The sequence below is a fragment of the Typha latifolia genome, chromosome 2 (genome assembly GCF_019914945.1).
Source record: "Typha latifolia isolate L0001 chromosome 2, TyphaL0001v2, whole genome shotgun sequence".
In the NCBI taxonomy this organism is placed as follows: Eukaryota; Viridiplantae; Streptophyta; class Magnoliopsida; order Poales; family Typhaceae; genus Typha; species Typha latifolia.
This window is the reverse complement of record NC_133087.1, coordinates 14,385,723-14,411,817: the sequence shown is the minus strand read 5'-3', so window position 1 is coordinate 14,411,817 and position 26,095 is coordinate 14,385,723. Positions and strand designations below refer to the sequence as shown.

Sequence of the window (26,095 nt, the reverse complement as noted above, 5' to 3'; positions counted from 1 at the left end):
TTTATACTTAATCTTATATTTATTAAAAATCAATCGAAATGGTATACATGCAATATATAGATATATGTTTTGAGAGGTATACATGCAAATATCAATTTTATAGGGGTATATATATACATGCAAATAAATGACTTTTAAGGGTGTCCGCGAATAAAAAGAAAAAACCTTTTGAAAAAAAAAGACCTACTTTAATAAAAAGAAACTCCACCATCTAGGAATATCATCACAAAAGAGCCACCCTTTCAAAGAAGATAAGAGTGTAGCATCTCATATAGGTGGCCTACATATGGATCCTCTTTCACTATTTACATAAATAATACACTGGGGGAGACAAGATCCACACTTACTATTTAGTCAATACAAATGATGATAGAATGTTTGAAAAGAAGAGACCAACTAAAGAGGGATCTCCTAAAGGTCAACCTAGGGATCAGCATAAACTCAAAGAAGATCACATCCATGTCAGGGATAACCCCCAGTTGAAGAAGGTCAAGCCTTTGCTAAGCATTACAACTGTTTTCCCTAGTTGTCTCTTAAAGTATAACACCATGTTGCAGGGAAATGATAATGACAAAAGAGAAAGATAGCTTACTACTTGGCCACTTTGCAATCCTGCTCAAAGAATTGCCAAAGTATGGATCTCTTGTTACATTTAATTAGAAACATAGAGTACTTATCTATCAAATCATTATCTTAGCCTACCTCCAAATAAACTATTGGCCCTAAGAAAGCAATCAACAAGAAAAATGCACTATTAGTAATTGAAAAGATAGCAAAATAGACACTAATATTTATATAGTTCAGCTTTAAGCCTATATTCATACAAATAATCTACTCAAAAAATCTCTGAATGATAACTTTACCATAGGAAGCAAAACTAATAATTTGTTGTTGATCATTAATGATTAATTTCAGCATACTTTTTTTGAGGGGGGAGCACCCTCTATCTTCAAAAGATCACATTAATACTTGAGAGATTCAAATGTCTATCATAATTAACACCAAAGATTTATAAAATATAATTTGTATCCTTATATTCATCAAAATATAAAGTATTAGATAGCTATGAGAAATGCCAATATAAAGATACAAAACATCACTCTTAAAACTAATTATAAATGGGTCGAAGTGAGTTTGAACGTGGGCAAGAGGCCCATAACCAAGCTACACTACTTAACTTGGCCCAGCACACCAAACGAAATAGCACACTCCTATCTATCATTCCAAAATGTCAAAAGAGTTTTTTATTTCATAAAACAAGTTAATATATATAATACACTCGCTACTACACTTGGAAAGGTGATAGATAATAAGATGTGTGGCTCACCAAATTGCACTAAAATAGATAATATATAATGGAGAATAAAAACCAACCCTGATACTCTAGTCAACCTGTGAACCCAAAAGTTGACCTGTAAGTATGTAACAGACCAATAATGTATACACTACGTCTGTCTTTTAACATTGTTTGCTATGATGATCAATTATAGAATTTGGGAATGATAGCCTTTTTTTTCTCTCTCATTCTTCCAAAAGTATAGCCTAAAGTGACATTAATGCATTTGATTGCACCAAAAGCCTAGGGTTGTTCACTAACCATGTAATCAAGTTTTATAATGTGATAAGTGGGCTATGTGGGGGGGGGGGGTTAATGACCACCGACTTTAGAAAGTAAAAAATTCTAGTGTATTTGTTTGCTAAACACAAGGAAGGACACCATCAATGATATGATCACATGAACTTATGCCCTTAAGCTTTACCCTACTCAAAAGGAGAGCTTTAATGACTTCCTTCACTCCCTTAACAATGCCTTTATATTTCCATTGCATAAATTCCCTAACACAACCAACCAATGCACTGCATCTATAACAACAACAAAGAAGGCATCAGTTTTGGTGTGCAGAATGTCTAAGCTGCAAGCAAAGAGCTTTAAGGTGAAAGCAAGCCACAAAGTGCAAAGCAGGAGGACTAGGATGCCACCCAAGTTGAGCATGTGGCCAGTGAGGGTCATGAATGGATTTAGGAAGATATTGATAGGATTCTTCTCCCTTCCTTCCGGATCACAGACAGTCTCCCTTCGGATGGCTGACGAAGAATTGGAGATTCCGAAAGTATCATACAGTTCGTATCTGAATCCACTCAACTCGCACTACGATGAGGCCATCGCAGACTGCATCGAGTTCTTGAATAGTTCTTCTTCTAAGGATACTACAATAAGTAGCCAGACTTGTGAAGACTTTGTATGAACTTTCTCCATTTTGCTTTGCTATGTTATGTACAGAGAATCATATGTTTGCTGCTTGAATGCCTGCTTAGATTTGAATGATTGGCATATCGTATAATGTTGACATTCTATGTTCATATATGTCTGAGTCACAATATATTCAAGCAATTGCAATTTTACAGTGTACAAATCGACAAAAGTATATATATATATATATATATATATATATATATCTCAGAAAATACAAGGAGGTGAAATCAAAGTAGCAAAACGAGAAACTATCCTCTCTGATTATTTGTGTGCAAGCATCGATGTCGAGTCACTCTCTCTTATGATATCCTAGTAGGTGTTATACTTGGATGAATTACCATCCTGATAGCCTTTTTTCTTGGTAAAAAATGCCCCTATAGATGGAATCAATTTCTTTTTCTTTCTACCGGTCGTCGCCTCCTTCTCCATCGAAGATTGCCTTTCTAGCACTCTATCCTCTGTGTTAACAACTCGAGTCAGCGATGGAGGATTCGCAAAGGTGACGTACCTCTTCTTCTGAAACTCTGTCCCTTGATTAATACTCGATCTCTCTATCTCAATTGTAGTATCATTCTCGATGAACTTTATGTCCTCAATGTCTACATCTATAATTTTCTTCTCTGGTTCTCTATTCCTCAATTGTTTGAGCTCCATCTTGGCCTTGCTTAGTTCTTCTCTTAGTGCAGTGAGACAATCTGCCATCTTTATATTTTCCTCGCGTTCCTTCTGAAGACATTGTTGAGTTTCTTCTAGCTCTGACATTAGCGACGCTAGGCGTGAGATGGCATTCTCGTTTCTATTAGCTGCAGCTCGAATCTAAGGAAGAGAAGAAGAATACTCATGCATCATTGATTTGTAAATAAGTTATAGACCATCTTCTTAAGGATCATCAGGTATGCTTTGTGCTGCAGTCACATTCATTGAAGTATTTGATTGATTATTTGATCAATTTGAACTCTCTAACTTTATTGCAACTAGATTTTTGCTTCATGCAATAAAGATCGACTTACCCCTTCAATAATTCTAATATTTATGAAAGTAGCGACGCTTAATTTGGATTCTGAAACAAAGATCAGAACTGGAATCAAAATTCAAAATCTACCTCATTTTAGCCCAGAAGCCTAGTGGAAACTAAAAAAAATGCATTCTTATGATGTACTAGAGCATTTGTAGGTTCGAATAAAAAGCATTACAAACTTACAATTGTGTTTTTGTTTATCAAAATTGTGAGCAAATTGAGGACAGGAACTAACTTGATTCATTTGAAAATTTTCAGAACTCTATGAAATTGGAAAACTAACAAATATATGACCATTTAGGATTACTACTTATTGCTGTCGACCCACAATATATATCATTTCTTAACATAGTTGACAAATTACAAATTATGCAGCCACTCCATAGACTTCAATTGATACTATGTAACTTATCAACAAACTATAAAAAGATTGCAATTATTGGAAACACTACAAAACTATTGGAACCAACAAAACTGGCACGATCTTAGTCCAATTGATGCCATACCTCATCAAGCCTGTTGGCATAGACCTCTCCGGCCAAGACTCTTTCACCGAAAAGCGCGACCGCCTCCTTCACTGACCGGAACGGCGCACTCGTGTCGATCTCGGCTCTTCTGATTGCAATGCCATTCTCTTCACATTCCATGGCTTGCCAACCGTCAGCCTCTCTGCTAACAAAACGAAATGGACAAGTAGATACAGATTACAGGTAGGTAGTATCAAGATATAGAGAAAGAGAGAGAGAGAGAGGTGGGATGGGATGGGATGGTAGGAAGAGATCAAAGTGGGAATGTAGTTAGAGAGGAGAAGGGAAGAAGGGGGAGGTTGGATTTGCTTAAGGGGATAATGAAATGATAGTGCTTCGTTACTTCGCGTCCACTTCACTGGTATTCTGTTTTAATTTTGGTGGGAAAGGTCTCCTTTGCGGGGTGAACGGTCTAGATTGGATGATCAAAGAGATCACAGGCCATTTGAATGGATGGATTGGATGTAGGAGAGAGAGAGAGAGAGAGAGAGAGAGAGAGAGAGAGAGAGAGAGAGGATGGATCACCGAATGGAGGTAGCAAAAGGAGATCATATGTAGCTTAAGCTGCAAAGGTACACAACAACTGGTGTGAAATACAAGGAAATGTGAGGGATTCTTTTTGCAAATAACCATCTTATGTTTTAACCTTGTTGTAGAAAACCACATCCCTGTTCAGAATTATAAATGGACTCAGTAGATGAACTTGAAAGATATAAAAAAGAAAACAGAAAATAAGTAGGAACTTGGATTGGGATACCTTAGTACTTCTAATGTAAAATTTGGTATATAACCAAATGAGAGAAATACTAAAAGAAAGTTTGCATTTATAAGTTCGTAGTCACACATTACAGTAGAGGCAAAAGATGACAGAATCCCCACTTAACAAAGGAAACAAAATGTACAACACCAGAGTTGAGGCACAAAACAACTCTATTAAGTGAGAGTGTCCAGCAAGTTTATTCCTGATGTAGTCTTCATGCTGCAGCTGCTCTCCCTCTATAATGTGCGCTTCGTATGAACTATGAACTCAAACTCTGTACTTGACTTTGTTCATTTAACAGAAGAACATGAAACAATTGATTCACTGGAGATATATCTTCAGGAGCTACAACTTTTGGGTATTCCGAAAGCCAGGAGTAGGTACATTTCGTGAGCTCATGCTTGCGGTTTTCAACAGTCTTCGGAATTCATCCAAGCTTATCTTCCCATCCTTGTCGATGTCAGCCTCCTCTAGTAGCGGATCAATCGACCCCTTCAATCCTGCGTGCTATAAACAATGAAGAAATGTAAATGATAAGTCATAGTCTATCTCTAAACAGCTATTTCTTGCTGTAATCCATATATGATCATAGGAGCTCAACAACATAAAGGTGTGCAGCACATTTTTCATACAGTTGACGCAGAAAATGAAGTGATGCTGAAGTGTTATATCAAAGATATTTCAAATTCAAGAAAAGTACCATTCGCAGTTCCTCGGGAGTGATATATCCATCTCCATCCACATCAAACTTATCAAAAGCAGCTTGAGAAAGTGACTGCCACTTCACAGTGTCAAGTTCCACCAATTGATGCACATGTAAAGTTGCGGCAACAAATTCATCAAAATCTACCAGGCCATCTGTGTTGCTGTCAATCTGCTCCAAAGTGCACATTTAAATTCTTAACTTCCCAACTCCGCTAGAAAGGAAAAAAAATTTTCTCATAGCAACAAACCATAAAATTCATCCTGTTAATATATTCTGTCAAATTATAAGCAGGAGGTCCTAGAAGAGGTAGAATGGATATTGTTTTTGCTATTATTGTTTGCGTTTCTGTGGAATGAGAAGCATGGAAAGGCTCATGAATAGTTCCATGAGTTCAGTTTAGATATGATTTCAGTATGAGGGTTTTTTTTATCATATTCCTAGTAAACAAATATGATAGTTTGGAGTACCACGTAATAGACCTATGCCAGAATAAGATTGGAAATAGAAACAGAACAAAGATCATATATGTAACACCCCAAAAAATAAAATTAAAAAAAAAAAAAAAAAAAAAAATATTTTTTTTTTCCCTGACCGACGCACGTGCCGAGCACGTGCGTCGGCCTGCCACCCTGCCACCCTCCCTCTTTCCTTTTCTTCTTCTCTTCCCTTCCTTGCCGTGCACGCCACCCTTCCCCATCTCCCTTATCCTTTCCTCCCCTCACCGCAGCCTCTCTTCTTCTTCTCTCTCCCTCCCTCGTGGTCGCCGATAGCCGCCGACAGCCGTCGACAGCCGCCGACTCGCCGACTCCCCCCTCCGGTAAACCTCCCCTTCTTTTCTTTCCTTTCTCCTTCCCCTCCTCGGCCTCGTGCTGTGCCGGACCGTTGCCGCCGCCGCCTCGTGCTGTGCCGTGCCGTACCGCCGCTGTCTCTGCGCTGCGCCGCCGCCTCTGCGCCGCGTCCGCTGCCCCGCGCTGCGCCGCCGGCCTCGTGCCGTGCCGCCGCTGTCTCCGCGCTGCGCCGCCGGCCTCCGTGCCGCGCCGCCGCAGCCCGTCGCCCTCTCCACTCCCTTCGTCTCCTCCCTCGGTTGGGGAATACCGAGGGAGGGTAGGGTGGGTGGGGGGGTTTGTTAAACCCCGCGTGCCCTTCCCCTCCCCTTGGTGGGCTGCGGTCATACCGCAGCCCACTGATCCCTGGGTGGGCTGCGGTCAGACGCAGCCCACCGAGCCCCCTTGGTGGGCTGCGGTCCAGACCCCAGCCCACTAGGCTTGGGTTGGGTGGGCTGCAGACCCCAGCCCACCAACCAAGCCTGTGGTGGGCTGTGGTTGGATCCAGCCCACTTCGGCCAAACTTGTGGGCTGCAGCCCAATTGCAGCCCACCTTGACCCTTTGCCTATTAGGTTAGGTTTGAGCCTACCTATTGCCTCTAGCCTAGCCCATTTGGGTCCATTTGGACCCTATAACCCTGTTTACCATTTTCACCTAATTTGATTAGCCTGATCCTTAATTTTGGGATAACATAAGATTCCTAGGATACCCTTGACTCGTACCAAACATAAATGTGCTAATAAGATAGTTAATTCTATTAGTTCGCTAATGGCTTTACTTGCGTGAATTAATAGGATTGACACCGCGTGAGGAAGATTTTGGGATCCCGGACTAGCTGACGAGTTTTACCTTACCGTGGAGACTTCCCAGGCGAGTAGAGTTATACAAATCTAGAATAACATGATACAGTAGGAAATTTCAGTATTAATGCATGCAGTTGGTACTCCCTGTTATATCTTTTGCATATGTAGTTATTTATAATCTGTTCAGTATAGTATCATGAGGAAGATAATGTGTATGATAATGCTTTACATGTGTCCTGTATGGTATACCGTTGCATAGTTGTATGATTGTTGTGGATATGGACTGTAATGATCATGATGACTATAACATGCTTTATACACGTATAAACACTGCACCACTTCCACCTATCATTAGTAGTCGAATTCTGACTAGGCAGTACCCCTACTCACTCAGCCCAGGGTTAAGGGCAGAGTGTATCATATATGTCTATACTATTTAGCGGCCTACACCTGAGGTCGGGAAGCCTGTGTGGCATTCAGGTAGTTATACTGCATAGTCAGGACTAGATTATAATGATAGAAAAATATGATTGTGAGGCGGGGATATAACTCTAGCGGTACCCGACGACGCAGGGTTAGGGCGTCGCGTTGATGAGCCGAGGGCTCTGATGCTCCGCCGAGGGCGGTGATGATTTAGAGAGAGTGAGATATGGGCTTACGACCGGGGTCCTGAGTCTGATGGCCACAGACAACCGGTCACATGTAGTGTCGCCATACACGTGTAGGTGACATTACCGCTAGATGTGTATATATCCCCCCCTCGATGTATGTGATGATGGATGATTGTTTCGTAGGAGTATTTACCCTGTGTGGTGAATAGCTCGGTGAGCGATGATAAATATGATTATTGTTTTGGTAGACATGAGATGACTAAACTGCTGTTTTATTGCTATGCATAACATGTAAACCTATGATTGAGATGTGTACGAATAAGAGATGGTCTCAAACTTTATATCTGTGTGAACTGATCATAATATGTTTGGTAAACTAGCATGTTCCAAGATAGTGATTGGTAATCTTTATCATCTGCATTGACTTGTAAATTGTGGTAAGTCATTTTAAATAAGCATGTCGTTATCGTTAGCAATTTGGGCATACATTGGATATACACCTGTGATGTCATTATTTTAGATTGTATGAATCCTACTCGCTGGGCTGTAAGCTCACCCCTCGTGGCATATTATTTCAGAGCTAGGGGACGCAGGTGCGGGTAACGAGGAGTAGCCGCTTTCTTTCTTTTTAGTACGTACGTAGTTGTATTAAGCCCCTGCGAGGGTATGATGATGACGTTGTATCTTTTTGGATGTATATTTGGAAGGCTTGTTGTGGCCTGTGGAACTTGTATCCGGACTCCTTTAGTTGAGTTAATTATGGTGAAATTGTGTGGTTGTGTGCCTTGTGGAATCCTTGTACTGACAGGTCATGTGATATACCGCGTGGGAGGATTTACCCACGCGGTTTACACGTGTATTTGGAGGTTCGGGTGTTTCAATATATGTCTAGCTAACTATCAGAGGAAATATAACATTCGAGTAAATTAATACTTCCAAACATGGATTCATGTGTGGGCCAGCGCAATCCGTGTTACTTGACATGTATCATGCCAGCAAGGTACCAAGGGCAATGCACGGCCTAGCTATACACAAGGCACATAGGTCATCCAAAAAGAGTCAGTATTGCCAATAGGCATGCCAGCAGGAGATACAACCTTTCTTCTAAATAAAAAGGAGAATACTTTCCTAATGAAACTTGCTAGATTTCTTGTTTCAGACGAAAGTTAATTATTAATCTAATTCAAATATTATCATTAAAGAAACCAAGTATATTTCAAATAGATAAGTAAAACTGCACCTATAATTTCATCTAGGTCAAGTAAACTGTGTAACAGCAAGACATGAGTTTGTTAAAGAGAGTAGCTTACCGCCTGAAGAATCTCTAGCACACAAGGCTCTTTCGTTCTCCATGGAATATCTTTGTGGAGAGCCTGCATATGTAGATATTATGATACTTATGTTAAAAAATTCATTATTTTTCTATGAAAGCAATAAAAATGAACAGTAAAATATCATTATTGAGGATATAAGATATATTCAGCTAACATATGCAGGGCCAACTATGAAAATAAAAATGTGTTCATAGGTAAATGAATACTAAGATGTATAATTTCTGAAATTAAAGAAAAGTAGAAAACTGTCTGCCCATGAAGTGCGATGAAACCATATGAATTCATCATCTTGCTTATGAAAGTTGCAATTTTCCTACTGGGAATGCTAATAAAAACTTACAAGTTTCATTTCCTCCAGACTTATTGTACCATTTTTATCCACATCAATTGCATTAAACTGGTCTCGCAGATCAGATAACTCATCCTCATTTATAGTAGTTGCTAATGCCTGCAAAAATGCATATAAGAAAATCCAATTGAAGAATGCAAGATAAAAAGTATCCATGTTAACTATCATAGTATCAGTACATTCATTTACCCTTAAAGCAAACTGCTTAAAACGGCTATACTTCACAAACTGCCGCATGTTGGATAACACTGATATGTCTAATGGTATTTCTGATGCACTTCCCCCTTCTCTTACCCAGGGATGTGCTGGAAAGAAAACAATGACAAGAGAGAAATCAACAGATAACTCAAATTGAAAAGCCAAAGATATAATGTGGCAAGAAACTACAATATAATAAAACAAAACAGACCATACAATATCACCCTTTACAGAGCTAGAGTATGTTAACCATAACACAAAATAAACAAATGAATCAGGATTCAAGTCAAAAAATGCAGTGACAACATGGGGGCAACAGAAAATTTGCAATACAAAATCAAGAGAGCTTGAGAAAATGTGTAGATATAATTAAGAAAATCCAATTAATGCATATTCCTAGAAAACAGGTAAGCTTTTCTTGATAGTAATCGGTAAACCTAAGAAAATTCTTTTGACTCAGACCCAGTCTACTACATACACAGAGCCTGAGCTGCAGTCAATCTTGCACGAGGATCCTTCACTAGTAACCTCTGTACAAAATCTTTGGCGCTATCGCTTATGCTTGACCAAGGTTTACGACGAAAATCTGGCTTGTTTTTCAACACCTGCAAACGAGCAAAATGAAAATAGTATTTAGCACCTATAGTGATATAAATGTTGAAGTCATGGCAAGGCTCAACGTTCATGATCACCTACAGTAACATAAGGACAGATTATGTGAAATTAATGGAATGCACGTGATTTTCATTTTTATCAAGAGTTTCTTTATTAATGGCGACGCCGTATTCATTGATACTGGAAAATTAAAGTGACCTCTGTTTTCAAGCAGCATAAGTAGTGGGGTTCATTAAGTGGAATTAACTTGTAAATCACTTGACAAACATCCACTCAATAAGTTATCATGAAGATTCCAAACGTGAACAAAATATATTGTGGGTAAATAGCAAAATTAGTTATTTAGAGATGTCTTCCATAACAAAGTCGCATTATTATTAGAAAGCCAACTGTGGCAGATGACAAGGTTAGATAAAATGTCACCTGCAGATCACATCTAAGAAAAGGCTTAGGAGCTAGGCTGCCAATATTTTAGCAGGTATGAATAGGCATCATTTGTACAATATTAAGGCTTGATAGAGTTTTATCTAGCACAATTAGTCACTAGAAGTCCTAAAGAGTAAAGACATCATGCCTTTTAGGTGCCGTGTCATAACTCTTAAACAAACTGGGAAATAGAACAAAAACTTTACAAAATTAACCCATTCAAGTGAAGCAGATACGTGAACCTGACATGACATGTGAAAGATGCAAATTGGGTTGTTTAGTAATCAATTATTAGATAAAAATTACCACATATATCTGGATGAAGTTACCTCCTTGAATATTCCATCTTCAGTTTTATCCCAAAAGGGACGCCTTCCACAAAGCAAAATGTAGGTTATCACACCTATGCTCCAAGCATCTGACTCAGGCCCAGACTTACGCCTCAGTACTTCTGGTGCAACATAATAGGCACTGCCAACAATGTCCCGGAAATTCTTACCTGTAACATTAGTTCAGTTAACATTTATAACACTTAAATTAATTGATGACAAACTTAATCAAAGATAATAAATTAAAAATGAACATATAAAAGAAACAATAATTAACTCAGCTAGAACTGACAAATTATAAAGCTTTGAGTTATTTCCTGTACCAACCGGGCTTTATAAAATCTGAAAGACCAAAATCTGTAGCCTTGAGAGGAGAGTCCTCTTTTGTAGATTTGAAAAGGAAGTTCTGCAAATAGCAAATAGAAAAGCTTATTTTGGAATTCCCACAATAGATTCTATTATTCCTGTTGTTCCTACACTCTACCTCCGGTTTCATGTCCCGATGAACCAAACCACGTAAATGGCACTCAGCTGCAACTTTAAGCATCTGCCGAACTATTACTGCGGCATCTTTTTCAGAATAGCGGCTGTCTCTTCTGCCAAAATGGAAAATTTGCCTTTTAAGAAAAGTTTGGTGAAGACTAAGCATCAACATTGAATATTGAGAAAGTAACCTTATAATGAACAACTAAATTATTAATAAATTTAAATGTAAATATCTTTTGATCTGATGAATTAGTGATGGGTCAGAAATATGTGCTCATAAATCTGCATCTCTTCCATCTAAACAAATACAACACTAACACAAGTGCGCTAAAAAATTCTTGGAATTGTGGATTTGTATTTGTTAAATCATTATGAGTTATAATTCCATGCTGATGATGATAACTCAAGCAAATAAAAGAAAAATAATTACAGAACACTTGGTATTTGGAAATTCATGAGATAAAATGACTTCTTGAACCATAAATTAACTACTGAATTCTTTCAAAAAAAATTGAACATTAAAATCCAAGAGTTGGGCATCACTTAAAACATAAAAAGGTAACTTTCAAAATAGCACAAATGGACTCATGATACTCAACATTAAAATATCCAAAACAAAATGAGAACCCCAGTTCTGTTAGATAAGACCCTTCTTACTCCCATAGAAATATAAGTGTGAAGACAAAACTGTCAAAGGCGCCCCTCCTTTAATTTGGCATATAATCACTGTGATTTGCTTTTGCAGTGAATACTGTCACCTTTTTATGACAAGATTGTCCTAGAAATATTGAGATGTACAATAAGACTCTTTTCTCATTTTAAAACTTAGGGATTATGTAAATGAGTATCTGAGTTGTGTCTAATAAACCTCGCACGATAGCCCTTTTAAGCATATCGCGTTCTTCATAAAGCCAAGTCATCAACTTGACTTAAGACAGGGGATTCATATGCAAGTCCTTCAAGCATGACATGAAGATCAATAATTTCAGAAATTTCAGAAAAAGTTGAGAAGCCTTACTTGGCTAATATTCGATCAAGTAGTTCTCCACCTTCACATAATCTGAAAAAATATCAAATAAGAAAAACTTATCATTATCATGTTCAGAGAGTTGTCATGTTCATAAAGGGGAGGGGAGAGAGAAAGAGAGAGTACGCAAACTAGCGAAGTATTCCCAAAGTTCTTTAAGCAATTTGAACATAAAATCAACAGATAGAATAAAAAGAACAGACTGTAAAAATTTATCAGTGAATTTCCATGATATACAAAGTGACAACTTTATATCAGTTCCAGCACTTAAGCAATAGTTCATTCACAAGATGGCTGGACATCTGGGGTACTTTAAAAAATTAAAAATGGACTGGCATTTTCAGGTATCTCTACATGAATAGCATACTATTTGCCAATATTGTAAGTAGTAGTTCAACCAGACCAATGTTGTATACAATACATTATTAGGTGCCTAATAGCAATAACGGCACAAACTGAAATCTGAACAAGATCTCAGTAGAGACATAAACAGCGTATGATATGGCACAGAGCAGGTCCCTAAGTTCGCACTCTCTTTTAGTTGGCCACAAAACTCTTTCCTGTCGCTCAACTGTGTATAGTCTCACTTGATAGATATTCCCTCATTTGGAGTTTTGGACACACTGGAAGCATCTTGAATTCTTGATAGATGTTTCCTCATTTCCAATAAGTGTTACTTCTACCTCAAGTCATCACAACTTACCAATAATCTACTTATTGATGTCGCATCTTTCTTCATAACAAAAGTAATCCTTCTCAGAAACCTCATCTTAGCTACAATATAGTTATTAATATGCCTTCCCCTATATGTGACTACATTTCATTCGTCACTTTAGACTAAGAGGTGAAGACAAAATTAAAATTGTCATTTTTCTCCCTCATCTAGACGATTTTGATGTCTAGACGGCTATCAGAAAGGCAAGGCATTCTATGTCACATGGAAAAGAATTGCAACAAAAAGGTTGATTACTCTAGCAGTCTTGTCACCTATTGAATTTCATATATTAGTATTTATGCAGATGAATGCATTCATGACTTGCATTTGTGTAATGAATGTTGCAGTAGTAGGGAAACTTACTCCATAACTATATACACATAGGAGTCATCCTCAAACGCATTGTAAAAATGAACAACATTTTCATGCCCCTTTAACATCCTCAATATTTTCACTTCCCGCTTAACATCCTCAACAGCAATAGGAAGAACCATCTGCAAGGAAACAGAGGCCGCAGTCAGATCACTGATTTATAACTTTATGAGGAGAGTAGAAGGAGTTCAATCGATGGAATTGCTAAATCCAAAATTCTTCATCAACTGAGAAAAGAAAAGAGATGCCCTCTTAGACTTCAACAAATTGCTGACTCTGAAGTCAATTCAAGTAAACCAACGCAAATAACAAGGTCGTACTAAGTTACAAATTAAAAGCAAAACGCATCAAGATCCTATTTTTCTACCAAACAAACAAAATCTCAACTCCCAGATTACCTTATTCTTGTCGATCCTCTTCACCGCCACCTTATCCCCATTGGACTTGTCGGTGGCGACGAAGGTGTATCCAAACTGGCCATGCCCCAACAACTTCCCGATCAAATACCGGCTCCCGAAATCTTTTTCGTACCCAAAATCCGTCCTTTTCCCGCACGGCACCACCCCAGTCGCCTTCTTCTGCTGCTGGTTCTCTTCCTGCTTCTTATTCTGCTGCCTCTTGCCTCTCTCAGCATTGGCGGCGCCGCCATGTCTGGAGCCGTTGGCCTTGGTTGAGCTCGAATAGCAATTGCCCATCTCCTCCTCCTCCACCTCCTCCTCTCGGGATTCCAGTCGAGGAGATTACCATCAATGTATCACGAACCGGAGCAAGAGCCGAGCCCTAGTCGAATTCCGCTAATTGGGGTAAAAAGAGGCATAAGGCTTTGGAGATTGACAAGGGGAAAGGGATTTGAGGTAGTGGGGGAGGCGAGGTCAACGGGGAAGACTTGGTAGGCAATTGCAACGCCCTTTCGGAAGAATTAAAATAATGTACGAAATTCGTATTTTAATCGGACAGTTGAATGATGGAGATGGCGGAAGGAGAAGCGCATGACAAATTCGTTTCTTGCGCGAACGCGTAATGGATTTCGGATCGCTCTCAGAGTTAGTTGGAGTTTTCTCGCGCCATTTTTATTTTTCATTTATTCATTCTCCCAATTCTACTTTCCCACCTACGGTTGGATTGGATTGAAGATTGGATCGAGAGCCCAAAAGAAAATTAACTCAAAATTTTTAGAATTGTTTATTTTCCCCCATATTTCAATAGAGCTGCCGTTTGTAGTAAAAAGACGGTCAGTTTTTTAATTGTCAGAAATAGACCTAATTATTTTATTTTATTTTTTCTAACCTATTCCAACCGTTAATCTCGATGGACATATTGTTAAAAATTAGAGCGTATCTTTTGCATAAGCGATGCGTATAAATTATATAAGTGATGCATGTCATTTTTTTTAAATCTCAATACTCACATCGTTGAAAATTGCGGGTATAGACGATGCTTATATATTACGATGCATTACCTTTTTTTAAATTAGAGCGTACTTTTTGCATAGGTGGTACGCGTAAATTACATAGCTAATGTAGAACTTTTGTTTAAATCTCAATACATATTATTGTTGAAAATTAGAGCATATATTTTGCATAGACACATATATAAATTACATAAATAATACATGATGTTTTTATAGGGCACGACAGTCTTTTTAGAGATTTATTATGACTAAATCAGTAAAAAAAATCTAAAATTACAATTTAATAACGAAAGAGTCTATTTCTGCTGATTAAAAAACTAAATTTTTTTTTGCTATAAGTCACTCATCAATATCGATAGAGTCAATAATGATATTTTCTCTAAGAATTTAAGGAGCGATAAAAAAAAACAACCAACTAATCTTAAGTTTATTATGCACAATTATCACATTTTGTTTGTCAATGTGTTCCAAAAAAGTTGAAGAGAGAGTTCTTGATCCACGTTTATCGCATACAGCGCTAAAGCTTAATATCGTTTTAATTGATTTTGAAAAGCGACTTTAAGATGAGACAAATGGTGCTGGGGTCTGGATATCATATCTTTCATTATATATATTTTTATTATTATGTCCACTAAGCACAAATATGAATATAGATCGAATATTGAATACATCCATTTTTTTTTTTCAATCCATAAGAACTTACTGTATTACTGACATCTATAACATAATTGATGAATATATAAAAAGGTATATTAAAATCTATATAAAGTATAATACTTAGTCTTTTTATATCACTATTTTAATATACAAATTTAAATATAAAGACAAATAAAGAAGACACATATCCGATAAGATTTAAATATAAAATTAATTTAATAGGATATTATCCTATCTAAACAATAAATAACTCCAACAATATGACCACCTATTTTGAATTTCAAAATAATCATTACATTACATAGAGAAAGTGTATGCTCTCTCACCATCTTCACCACCAACCACTGACCTACTTCGTCTTCTCTAGCCTCTTTGGCTGGGAGAAGAGAGGCATTCCTTTCTCCGTGTGAGGTATCCTCTTTTTCTTTAGATATTTTATTTTTTTAATCTATTTTTCTCTTTTTTTTCTAACTAACTCACACATTATCATTAGAGTCTCGTAGGGAGCTTGAGCACTGCTCTCTTCATTAGTTTCGGCTTAGAGAAGAGTGACTATGAGAAGTTCTTGTGGTTTGAGATAGATTTGGAGTTTTTTGTGCACTTTTTATTGTTCCATTTAATTATCTTTAGATCTAGTGGGTAGAGATTTTTTGTGCCATTCTGGTTCAATTGTTGTTGTTTGTCTTCGGTATGTCTCTATGCTTGCTACTTATCCAAGTTTTCATCTTGTCTTTATATTGGTAGGTCATTTGCATCTTTGTTTGTTCCCGTTAAAATAATTTTCTTGGTGTTCACCAAGTTATGGGACTTGTCACCCTATTATGCCTCTTTCTATTGTCTATCAAAGTTATAATTATTTGAAAACAAATGAAAAAAAAAGAAGAAAAAAAAACATCACCTAACAGCTCAAATTTTTGAGGAATATATAAGATGTACTCCAAAAATAAAATTAGGTAACATATATAGTTTTCATAAGAATAAGAGGGCTTGTCCCCATTACATTAATAACATAACACATGGTTTAACTAAATATGATATGCTTAAAGAGGAGTAATCTATAATTTTTATTTTCTTGTAAGACTGGGAATCAAATTTTAGGAATCAATATATATAATGTTTCGTGAACAAATGTTTGACTAAGGTGGGATTCATCCTGCGTGGGATCAACCTCGGTCAACGCAGGGGAGTTGGTAAAGATCCGAATGAGTCTCCACTATAATGATCTTTGTGGTACACGCCAGAGCACCGTCCGATCTCCCCTTCATTCAATCACCACCGTTTATGTTGCTTGTTAGCCTTAATATATATATATATACTTCGAGGTAAACCCTTTGTTTTGTTTTGTTTTGTTTTGTGCTATTATTGATGACTACTTGCAAATATTTCAATGCCAAAATTGATCTAATTAAACAATTAAGTTATTGTCATGACTCGTATTAATTGTTTGGATGAATGTAGATTAATGTCTTAACCACTTGAAAGTTATGGTTCCGATAAAAATTAAGGATGTGAGTGAGTGATTCAAAGCATCTAAGAGATAACAAACAGCAATTGTTCTTCTACTAGTATTGCTATGGCATTTGTTTTAGAAGCAGTGACTTCTCAACAAAGCAATATATACTCCGTTAGGGTTATAATATGTTAAAGGTATGATATTATTTTACATCTTAAACTTTAGATCAACTGGATATCTAATATGCACATCTCATTATCTATCGTTTGGTCATATGAATATATGATTCAAATCATAATAAATCAATGATTACATAGGGTGTGAAGTGAAGTGAAAACATTTAGAACCAATAATAATAATAATAATAATAATAATAATAATAAATTAATAATTACCATGCCGCTCTTTCACATCCTTCCTCTCTCGGAGCATTGACTCGACCACTTTCTTTTCATATCTCTCCTCTTTATTTTTTTCCTTCTTCCTTGATCAGCTACTACAGAAGTTGATCTACTGTCACTGACCTCTCTCGCCCATTAGTGCCCATCTGTATTTTGATATCACCGACATGCCAAGTGGGTGTGACTACTCTAGATGGGGAGATGATCTGAGTAGCAACCTCTACTCGTCCTCATCTATGTTTCTAGCAACTCCTAATGTTATTTGGTGCCACGTGGACTCCACGTGCGCCCATAATCTTTTTTTTTAATAAAACTTATAGAAAATCTCTCACCTCCTTAACCCTTCAAATTTTTTTTGTTTCCTTTCTCTAAAATAATAATAAAATGGTCTTATGTAGCCTAAAATTGATTACATTTCACTCACGCCTTGTTATTTCTATTTATTTCAGTAAACTTAGCCCCTGCGAGGGCATTTATGTTTTAGCAAATTAGAGAAGAACTTGTAACCCTAGAGACTTGTTGAGGCCTGTGATATTATTAATTCAGGACTTTTGTTGGTTTATTATGGTATTGCTTGGTTCGTTTAAAATACTTGATGAGAATATTTCACTGACCGGTCACATGGGAATCACGTGGACATACCCACATGAAGAACACGTGAGTTTTTAACACAATTATGGAATATTTTGTGTTAATATATATAAAATATTAACACAAAATATTCATTTCATAGGTTTTTATTATAGTTAAGAAAATCAAATATCTTTAAAAAGAGTCGACATGAAATCATGGCAATTATTTATATAGAAAGTTTATGTGTAATTATCCCTAATAATATTAGTGTCCATGTATAAAAGACATCATGAGGATATAGTCCTTAGATAAAATTATATATTCCATAGTTGTCCTCTTAGATGATGTCTGGAATATATAAATATATATAAAAAATTAATATTATTTAACTAAAGAATGAGAAAAGTATTTTTATTATATTTTATATATATCTAATGAAAATGTGGTGATTATTTTATGAAAGTTAAACGATAGATCATTCTACGAAATTGTTTTATTTATTAGATATGTATTTGTATTATATTTATATAAAATAAAAGTTATAACATTGAAGAATTCATGTATTTTGATATCTTGTTTTATTTTGTACCTCATGAGATGTTTGCAAGTTGTAATACATTGCTAATTTAAGGTAATATGTTCTAATTTTTTTTTATCATTTATGAGCCCGAAGAGTAAACTCTTTCTAGATATAGAGGCACTTAAGTTTTATCAAATCGACGACGAGCTGTTCCTCCAAGTACTATTGAGCTATTAATTGAATCGAACCATTGAGTCAAGCTACTAAATTACTAAACGATTTTTTTGGCAATAATTATTTGAGATTGTAGTTGAATCTATAATCTCCTTAATCAAAGGAAGAGGTATAGAAATGTCCTATCTAATAAGCTTGTGAAAATGGTAACCTACTAACATCTCTCCGGGATCTTCTACTATTAGAAACCATCCCCTCAGCCTTAATAGTTTCTTTACTCTCTTCCAAACTCACAAGCCTATTAGGCCTTTGGTTAGTTGGCATAGGTTGTGGGGAATGGTTCTTTTTTTTTTACTTTCCTTCCTCCTCTCTTCACAAATTTAATTCCATTAAATTTGCTGTGGTGATATTTGTACTCAGATATTACTACCACAAGAAAGAGGGAACTACTAGAAAATGATACTTTTCCTTGGTGTGAAGTATTCATTTACCCTAAAACAATTGTATTACAACTTAAAACAATTCAGGTGGAAACAAACTGTCAAACAAAGACATTCTAAACACAGCAGTAGTGTTTAAAAGGACACTGCAAAAGAGTCGAAGCATTTTCCTTTCGTCTAAAGGGTAGATGATGAAATTTTGAGGAAAAAGCCTAATTTTGTCATTAGAAAAGCAATTATTTGTTTACATTCTATCTTACATGTAAATGCAAAAGATCAAAACCAACTAACTGGCAAGAGAGATACATAAGATCAAGCCTCAGTGACATACGTCAAACATGTTATGTCTCGTATACTTACAACTCCAATACGTTAGTAAGACCCCCACAATGGCCGAAACCATTTAGAATGGATAGAAGACTGGTATGACAACATCACCAGGAGCACCACAACTAGCAGTGCTACGCCCCATGGTGAGCTCCCGGCCGAGCGGTCTCGCCACGGCAACCGCAACATTGGCATACTGCCCGAAAACACAAAGAGGGCAATGAAGATGATTACCACAGGAAGGAGGATGAGGAGGAACCGGAGGCCGTTCTCGGTGCGCTGCACTTGAGTCTTGTAGTCCATGTAAGTAGAAACGGAGAGGAAGAAGATGACGATGGCAAAGACTGCGAGGAGAGGAGGAGGAGGAAGGGAGAGAGAGGACAAAGCCTGGCCCTTCCAACCTTGCTTCCATTGTGGCCCTCTCCTCTCACAAAATATCCAAGCCATGCTTGTGTAGAGTTTGCTTTGCAAGCAGAATATATGTGTGTTATAGTTCGTAAGAGAGTATAAACGGTGGTGGGTATGAATGTAGATTCTCTGGAATAAGTATGCTAAAAGAAGTGGAGAATCGATGCTAAAGTTTGTCACTGAAAGTGCACTTAGATGCTAAAATTTGTTTTTATAAAAGTGAATTGATAGATGAGGGATCCTTCTAGTACAAAGAAGGAATTTTCTTTACCTATGTGAAAACTACTACAACCTCTTATAAAGTGTTGAGGTGGAAGCATTTAATAAGATCCTCCCTTCCTTCCGAAAGAAGTGAGAACTTTTCCTAGTTAGAATTGTTCGGATGCTAGAGAAATCTTAACACCCACCAAGCATTACCCACGTAGTTGACCCAATGTGGGTGTAATAATACTCGAGAATTACACAAATTTAATATTATGCGTAGGAATATATCCCTAAGAGATGAAGAAAATTTTTAGTCTCTCTTCTGGATGGCGAGAGAAAAAGAGGACATCATCTGGTATACATTGGATATAACCGCATAAATAATCAACTCTTTCTCAACGGAAAAAAAAATATATCAACTCTGAGCTGCATCAGATATCCATACTGTAATCCTAGAAATAATCAAGCTGAGAAAGCTAAACTGCACAAACCCAGTCGCCCCCTAATAATATTACAGGAAGAAAAACATGTGGAGAAAGTGGGATTGCAAACTAGGACTTCAATAACGAGAAGCTAAACACAGCAAACACCGCCATGGAACATAATAAAATTGCTATTTCATGAAAGAAAAAACTAGCACATACATGTCCAATTTGGAAGAGTTAACGCTTTCAACTGTTAACTGGAAGGCAATTATTATTGCTGAAGTGCAAGAAAACAATTATCTTCCCCTCAGTTTCAATGAAAAAAAAAAAACACCTAAAGCATGAGCTGGCACTCATTGCAGAGATGTACTGCAATTTATATGAGAATAGTTTAGATTCTATCACAGGCTTCAAGTTCATCCCATCCATCAATGATGGCCTTTAGCATCAGCCTTTTTGTGAGATTTTGCCTTTGTCTGGAGGAAAGCAAAAACAAAAATATGACATTAGCTATTTAGAGATGCATAATCCTAGATAGACTTCACAATTTACAACAATTTGCCAATGTGAAGCTCTTTTTATAATTGGAAACCACAATAATCACACAGAGACATTTATTCTCCACAAGCTCATCTAAAAAATAAAAAATAATTACACTAGGACATGGACTTCACAAAAAGCACCTCTCTGAGGAGAGATACGTTGGATGGATCAGGAACATAATCACATCATGTTCAGATAGGGTATTCGATGTGGTATCATGCATAATTTAATATGATCTATTAGCAATGTGACAAGTGTTTGTCAGGTAGATGACTACCAGAAGGGCTTGTGGCACACAATGGAGGATGGATGCCCTCAGCTTAAAGCAGGCTTCTAAAATACATTAAACCTAGATTGCTAAGCATCTTTAAAAAAGGAAGTATAATCATTACAATCAATAGGCAACATATGATCTTCAAACAAACAATGACTAAAAACATAACAACAATGACAATATGAAGCAAACAAAGTCTAAGTTAGAGAACAACTTTACAGCAAGATGCTATTACATGCAAAATTAGCATAATAAGAGAAAACATGGAAAGAATAAACCAATCTATAATAGAAAATCCCACTAATTCATTAGTTGCTAGGTATGATGGATTGATGGTGACTGACTACGGTCTTAACATACTAGAGCACCAGCTAATTTTGGCTCAGGATGGTGCCAACCCATTAAATTGGCTAGCATTTACCATGGCCCAAACATATAGCGTTCTATATAATCAAGAATAAGACATGCTTTAAAGTGGGCTGGTAAATTTGGACAATCAGTAGGATGGCCAACTTTCAAAATCAATCACTGGAATTTTCCATCTACAACTAAACCAAATTTGAGCATTTCAGTACTCGGCTCGTCTCAACTCATTTGCCAGCTTTCTTCAGTACCTTCTCATATCTTCTGGGATGAAATTCAGTTGATCAAGATTTAATATAGAACTTATTTCTTACCCTCCCAAGTGTCTCAAAAGATTAATGTTCACCTATTTGACCGTTAGTTAAAAATTTTATACAATGTCATGAACCTCAGATCTAATCATCCCCAAAACAATTTGGAGATCTAACAAAAGAAGGCATCATTAAGTTGCTCTTTTAAAGATGTAAATCATATCAACCATAAAATGTTATAGGAAAGCAAACTTCAATTGATCCCGATGGTTAAATCACACAATGATGGCATTTACCAGAATAACAGCAAATCAACAGAAATCCATCCAATGAAAATGTAGGAAACAGAAATATGAATTAATTTGAAGTAATGATGCTAAAAAGAGAATGTTTGATCTGCATAGAATAAAGAATCCAGATGAGAGGTGACATAGGAGATTCTATGTTTCAAGTTTAGACCAAATTTGAATAGAAGAAAAGATGTAGAGCAATCTTACAACTTTTATTTCTTACGATGTGCTTTTTTGACACATTACTTTATGAAAATCTTCATTGTTCTAATATTTACCATAATCATCTGCCATATGACAAGAAATGGTAAATTGCCTCACTTCATTTTGACTAGAGAAGTGTAACAACCCAAAAAAAGAAAAAATATCTTAGTGCGTGTTTGACCGGGCACAACTAGACATGGCCGGCCACACAGCGCACTGTTAGGACCGTTTTGTTCGCAATGTCGATCCTATTGTATTTACTGCTTTTTGAGTCTGTAAATGGGATACCAACCCCATGTCTTTTACATGTTTTTGAGTGTTTTTTGGTTTTCTTCAAGAGCTCCTTGCGAAGCAATCTTGGAATCGCAATATTAGTGTCGTCGCAATACTAGTTTGGGATTTTCCCCGCACATGCCTATAAAACTCATGAGCTAAAATCCAAATGGGGCTTACTTTCAAAATGTAACGCCCCACAAGACCTTTGAACCCTCGGTTCGCAGAATTGGGGATGCTCATACTTAGTAGTATAGGAGAACTATTGAGAAGCATTAAGTGAGCCAGCTTCGCAACCAAAGTGCCACTAATTCAACGGTGTTCATTTTGCCCTTAATGACTATCCTGCCCCTTTAAATTTCTTGTCGTTGGCATGTCTTGTAACTTCTTTTCCAATCAATAGAGAATCGCAATCTTGTTTGCCAAACTCTGTATTTTGCTTGTCTTTGCTTTGTCGCAATCCAAAACAGGTGCATCGCTTGTGAAGTGAACGGTTGACTTAACTTTGCAACATAAAAGTTGAGTGCCGCACGGTCTTTATCCATCTCAAAGACTTAGTCCGTGATAGCTAGCACGTATGTGTGCGCTAAAATGTTCATTCCCTCCCCTCAATTGTAATGGTCATGAGAGAGATAGGATCAACTCTAATCCTGTCGGGATTTTGAGCATGAATAGGACTCCACCCAAATGTCTTCCATATGTCTCCTTTAAAACCCTAGGTGGTTACTCCCTCTTTCCTCAATAAATAGTCTTCTCTCCTATTTTCTTTCCCATCTATCTCTCTCTGTTTTTCTACCTTAGCAAACGAAGTGCTCGACGAAGTATGTGGATCGCCATAGCAAGGTGACCCTACGTTCAAACAGCAAGTTAGTTCCATAGCTCTACTTATGAGTAATTTGACTTCCGTCAACCTTAGATATGCAACTTTTTCCTCTCTCTCCGATGAGCTCCGCACCCTCTCTTTCTCTCTCCTCTTTTTCCTCCTTTGTTTCTTACAATCCTCCCTCTTTTTCTCCTTTTCTCTCTCCTGATTTTGTTTTGTTTCGGTGAAACGACTGAAACTTGCCAGATCCGGACCAAGTATCAACCAATACCCCACCAAAACTAGTCTAGGTATCAAGATCGGCAAAAACTAAAAACCATAGTTATAGCTCTAGTGGTACCCAACGACGCAGGGTTAAGGCGTCCTTAGCTGTGTGAGCATGATTCCGTTGTATGTGATGATTCTGTTGTAAGCAATGATTTACTTAATTGATGATGATAGAGATGGAGTATGGGCTTATGCCAAGGTCTTTAGTTTGATAGCCATAGACAACTGTTCTTATGTAGTGTCGACATGCATATATGAGTGATAATATCGCTAGATAACTATCGCTCTTTAATATTTTAAGTTAACTAATTTAAAACTCTATGAGTGTGTATAATGATATATGATCGAGCAACTTTGTGTGAACATATCATTAAATTTATGACTGCATATAATATGTGAGTTCTGATTGCGCAAGAATTTATCTAAATTTTTATTAGCGATGTTTTACTTTATGGTTCTATTTATGAGTATGCATTATAATATTCATTATATATTTAAATTACTTTTAAATTATATTGGATTATACTTGCTAGTTTGTGTATTGATATTTGCCACCTTTTGTTAAAAATATTCACAACATCAAAGGAGGATCATGCGGGTATCGAGGAGTAGTTGATTTTCTTATGTTTAATTTATCTTTACTGTCTAGCTGGATTATAGCCCCTGCATGAGTTTTTTTTTTTTTTTTTTTATATAGACATATATTTCTGGAGGCTTATTGAGGCATGAGGTACTATATATTTGGTATATTTTTTACTAGGATTGTTTATGGTATTTAAACTTTTTTCGATTACACTGTAGAAATATTAACTAACAGGTCATGCATGAGTTCCACCCACGCAAGAGGCACATATATTTGGAGACGGTGTTTCAAAAAGAGTTCCAAAAGATTTATAACAAAGGATCTCCAATAGTATTAACCAATGCAAAATATAACTAATATGTTCTTCAGAGTGATAATATGGGACTTTATAAGTTGATGTTTGAATACTTGCACAATTGTAAGTTATAAAACATCCTCATCTATCCCATACACTTCAATAATTTTACTATGTTCTGAATGTAATAATTTTGACTGTGAATAAAAAAAATGCACTCTTCTTTCCTCATGATGATGCTTTCTTTATGAGCAATATCTCTTTCACATTACATCTGTATCGCATCTACCCATCATGGCATTGCCTAGCATAATAGACTTACAAGTACCCTACTTTAGTATAATCTACGAAGTCAACTCTCCTACAAAAGATTCCTTTCGAGCAGCATACAAATTGAATCATGTGAACAAATCTTAACAGGTTAAAGAGAAAAGAATCAACAAGTCATCCCATCGTTCAACTCTGGGAGGCAAAATTTGCTGCTTTATATGCAAACAAACACCAGAAAATGGAACAGAAACCGGATATCCACACACAGAAACGAAAATGCCAAATCCATCTGAGATACAAAAGAGATCGGATCCCAATGCAATCGAAAGGGATGAATGCAAAGGAAGTACCTTGAGATAGGAGAGCTTCATGCTCCCGTAGACGAGGCCAAAGGTGAAGGCTGAAGCACGAGCCACCTATCGATTGAGGATCAAACGCAAAGAATTACCTATATATAGAGATGCGACATAGAGAATGAGGAGAAGGAGAAGGAGGAGGAGAAGAGAGCTTACGAAAGCGAGGGTGCTGACGCCGGAGTAAGGGCTTGGAATCGCCATTGAAGAGGGAGGAGAGGTGAGAGATCTGGAACGGAGAGGAAGGAAGCGGAAGAGATCGCCCAAAACCCTAGAATAGTTTGGGCGAAGGAGACCACTTCGGATTTCAGAAGTGTGAGGTAGGTGGCGCTCTGTGCTCATATATTGGGAAAGAGAGACGAGATCGAGGCAAAAGGGTCCAGCTTAGTTCTCAATGGATGGTTTAGATTAGGAGATAAAAAAGAAAAGGAAAACAACTTAATATGCAATCTCTTTTCCAATATATTCCAATAAAAGACGTTGGAGACGGTGTACATGAACTACCATAAATAAAATAAGATAAAATTACCTATCGAAATATAGAGATAAATTTTTTTTAAAAATTAAAAGTTTGTGATCGGCTTGGAGAAAGTTAATTCAACATTTTAGCTTCAATTATAAGTTAGTTTTACTGAAAGATGTGGATTTAACCAAATTCAAGCACAAAAAATTAAAAGTAATTTTAATTCTGGAATATATAAAATAATGTTTAGACAAAATATTTAGCTATTTACTTTTACTGATTATTAGAAAATATTTTTTTAATTATAAAAGGGACCTTTTTGAAATTTTTGGGATAGAGCCTCAATTTCTTTTCGAGTATTCTCATCTTTGCACCAAATCTACGCGTTAAATGTACTAAAGAGTGGGATATTTTCCACAGTATGTAAGAGACCGATAGAGATTTTTATATATCTGATACTAAAAGCTTTAAAATATATATATATATATATATATA

General features: G+C 36.7%; 2 protein-coding genes and 1 long non-coding RNA gene across 3 annotated transcripts; all 3 read right to left on the bottom strand.

Annotated features, from left to right (window-relative positions):
• Positions 1–2,372: 2,372 nt before the first annotated feature.
• On the bottom strand, positions 2,373–4,347 carry LOC140782356 (WEB family protein At1g75720-like). The gene is made up of 2 exons (XM_073128879.1): positions 3,779–4,347; positions 2,373–3,070 (listed from the first exon to the last, which is right to left on the bottom strand). Exons 1-2 carry the CDS (start codon positions 3,917–3,919, stop codon positions 2,564–2,566), a joined length of 648 nt encoding a protein of 215 aa, XP_072984980.1. The 5' UTR covers positions 3,920–4,347; the 3' UTR covers positions 2,373–2,563.
• Positions 4,348–4,594: 247 nt separating this feature from the next.
• On the bottom strand, positions 4,595–14,318 carry LOC140782051 (calcium-dependent protein kinase 18-like). Its single transcript, XM_073128403.1, has 12 exons — positions 13,754–14,318; positions 13,347–13,477; positions 12,260–12,301; positions 11,240–11,351; positions 11,083–11,161; positions 10,756–10,925; positions 9,864–9,990; positions 9,377–9,492; positions 9,179–9,286; positions 8,815–8,877; positions 5,260–5,433; positions 4,595–5,066 (listed from the first exon to the last, which is right to left on the bottom strand). Exons 1-12 carry the CDS (start codon positions 14,048–14,050, stop codon positions 4,905–4,907), a joined length of 1,581 nt encoding a protein of 526 aa, XP_072984504.1. The 5' UTR covers positions 14,051–14,318; the 3' UTR covers positions 4,595–4,904.
• A 6,202-nt stretch (positions 14,319–20,520) lies between these two features.
• On the bottom strand, positions 20,521–25,518 carry LOC140780895 (uncharacterized). Its single transcript, XR_012107594.1, has 3 exons — positions 25,297–25,518; positions 25,135–25,200; positions 20,521–20,824 (listed from the first exon to the last, which is right to left on the bottom strand). It is a non-coding gene; the product is annotated as an uncharacterized lncRNA (long non-coding RNA).
• Between the last annotated feature and the right edge of the window lie 577 nt (positions 25,519–26,095).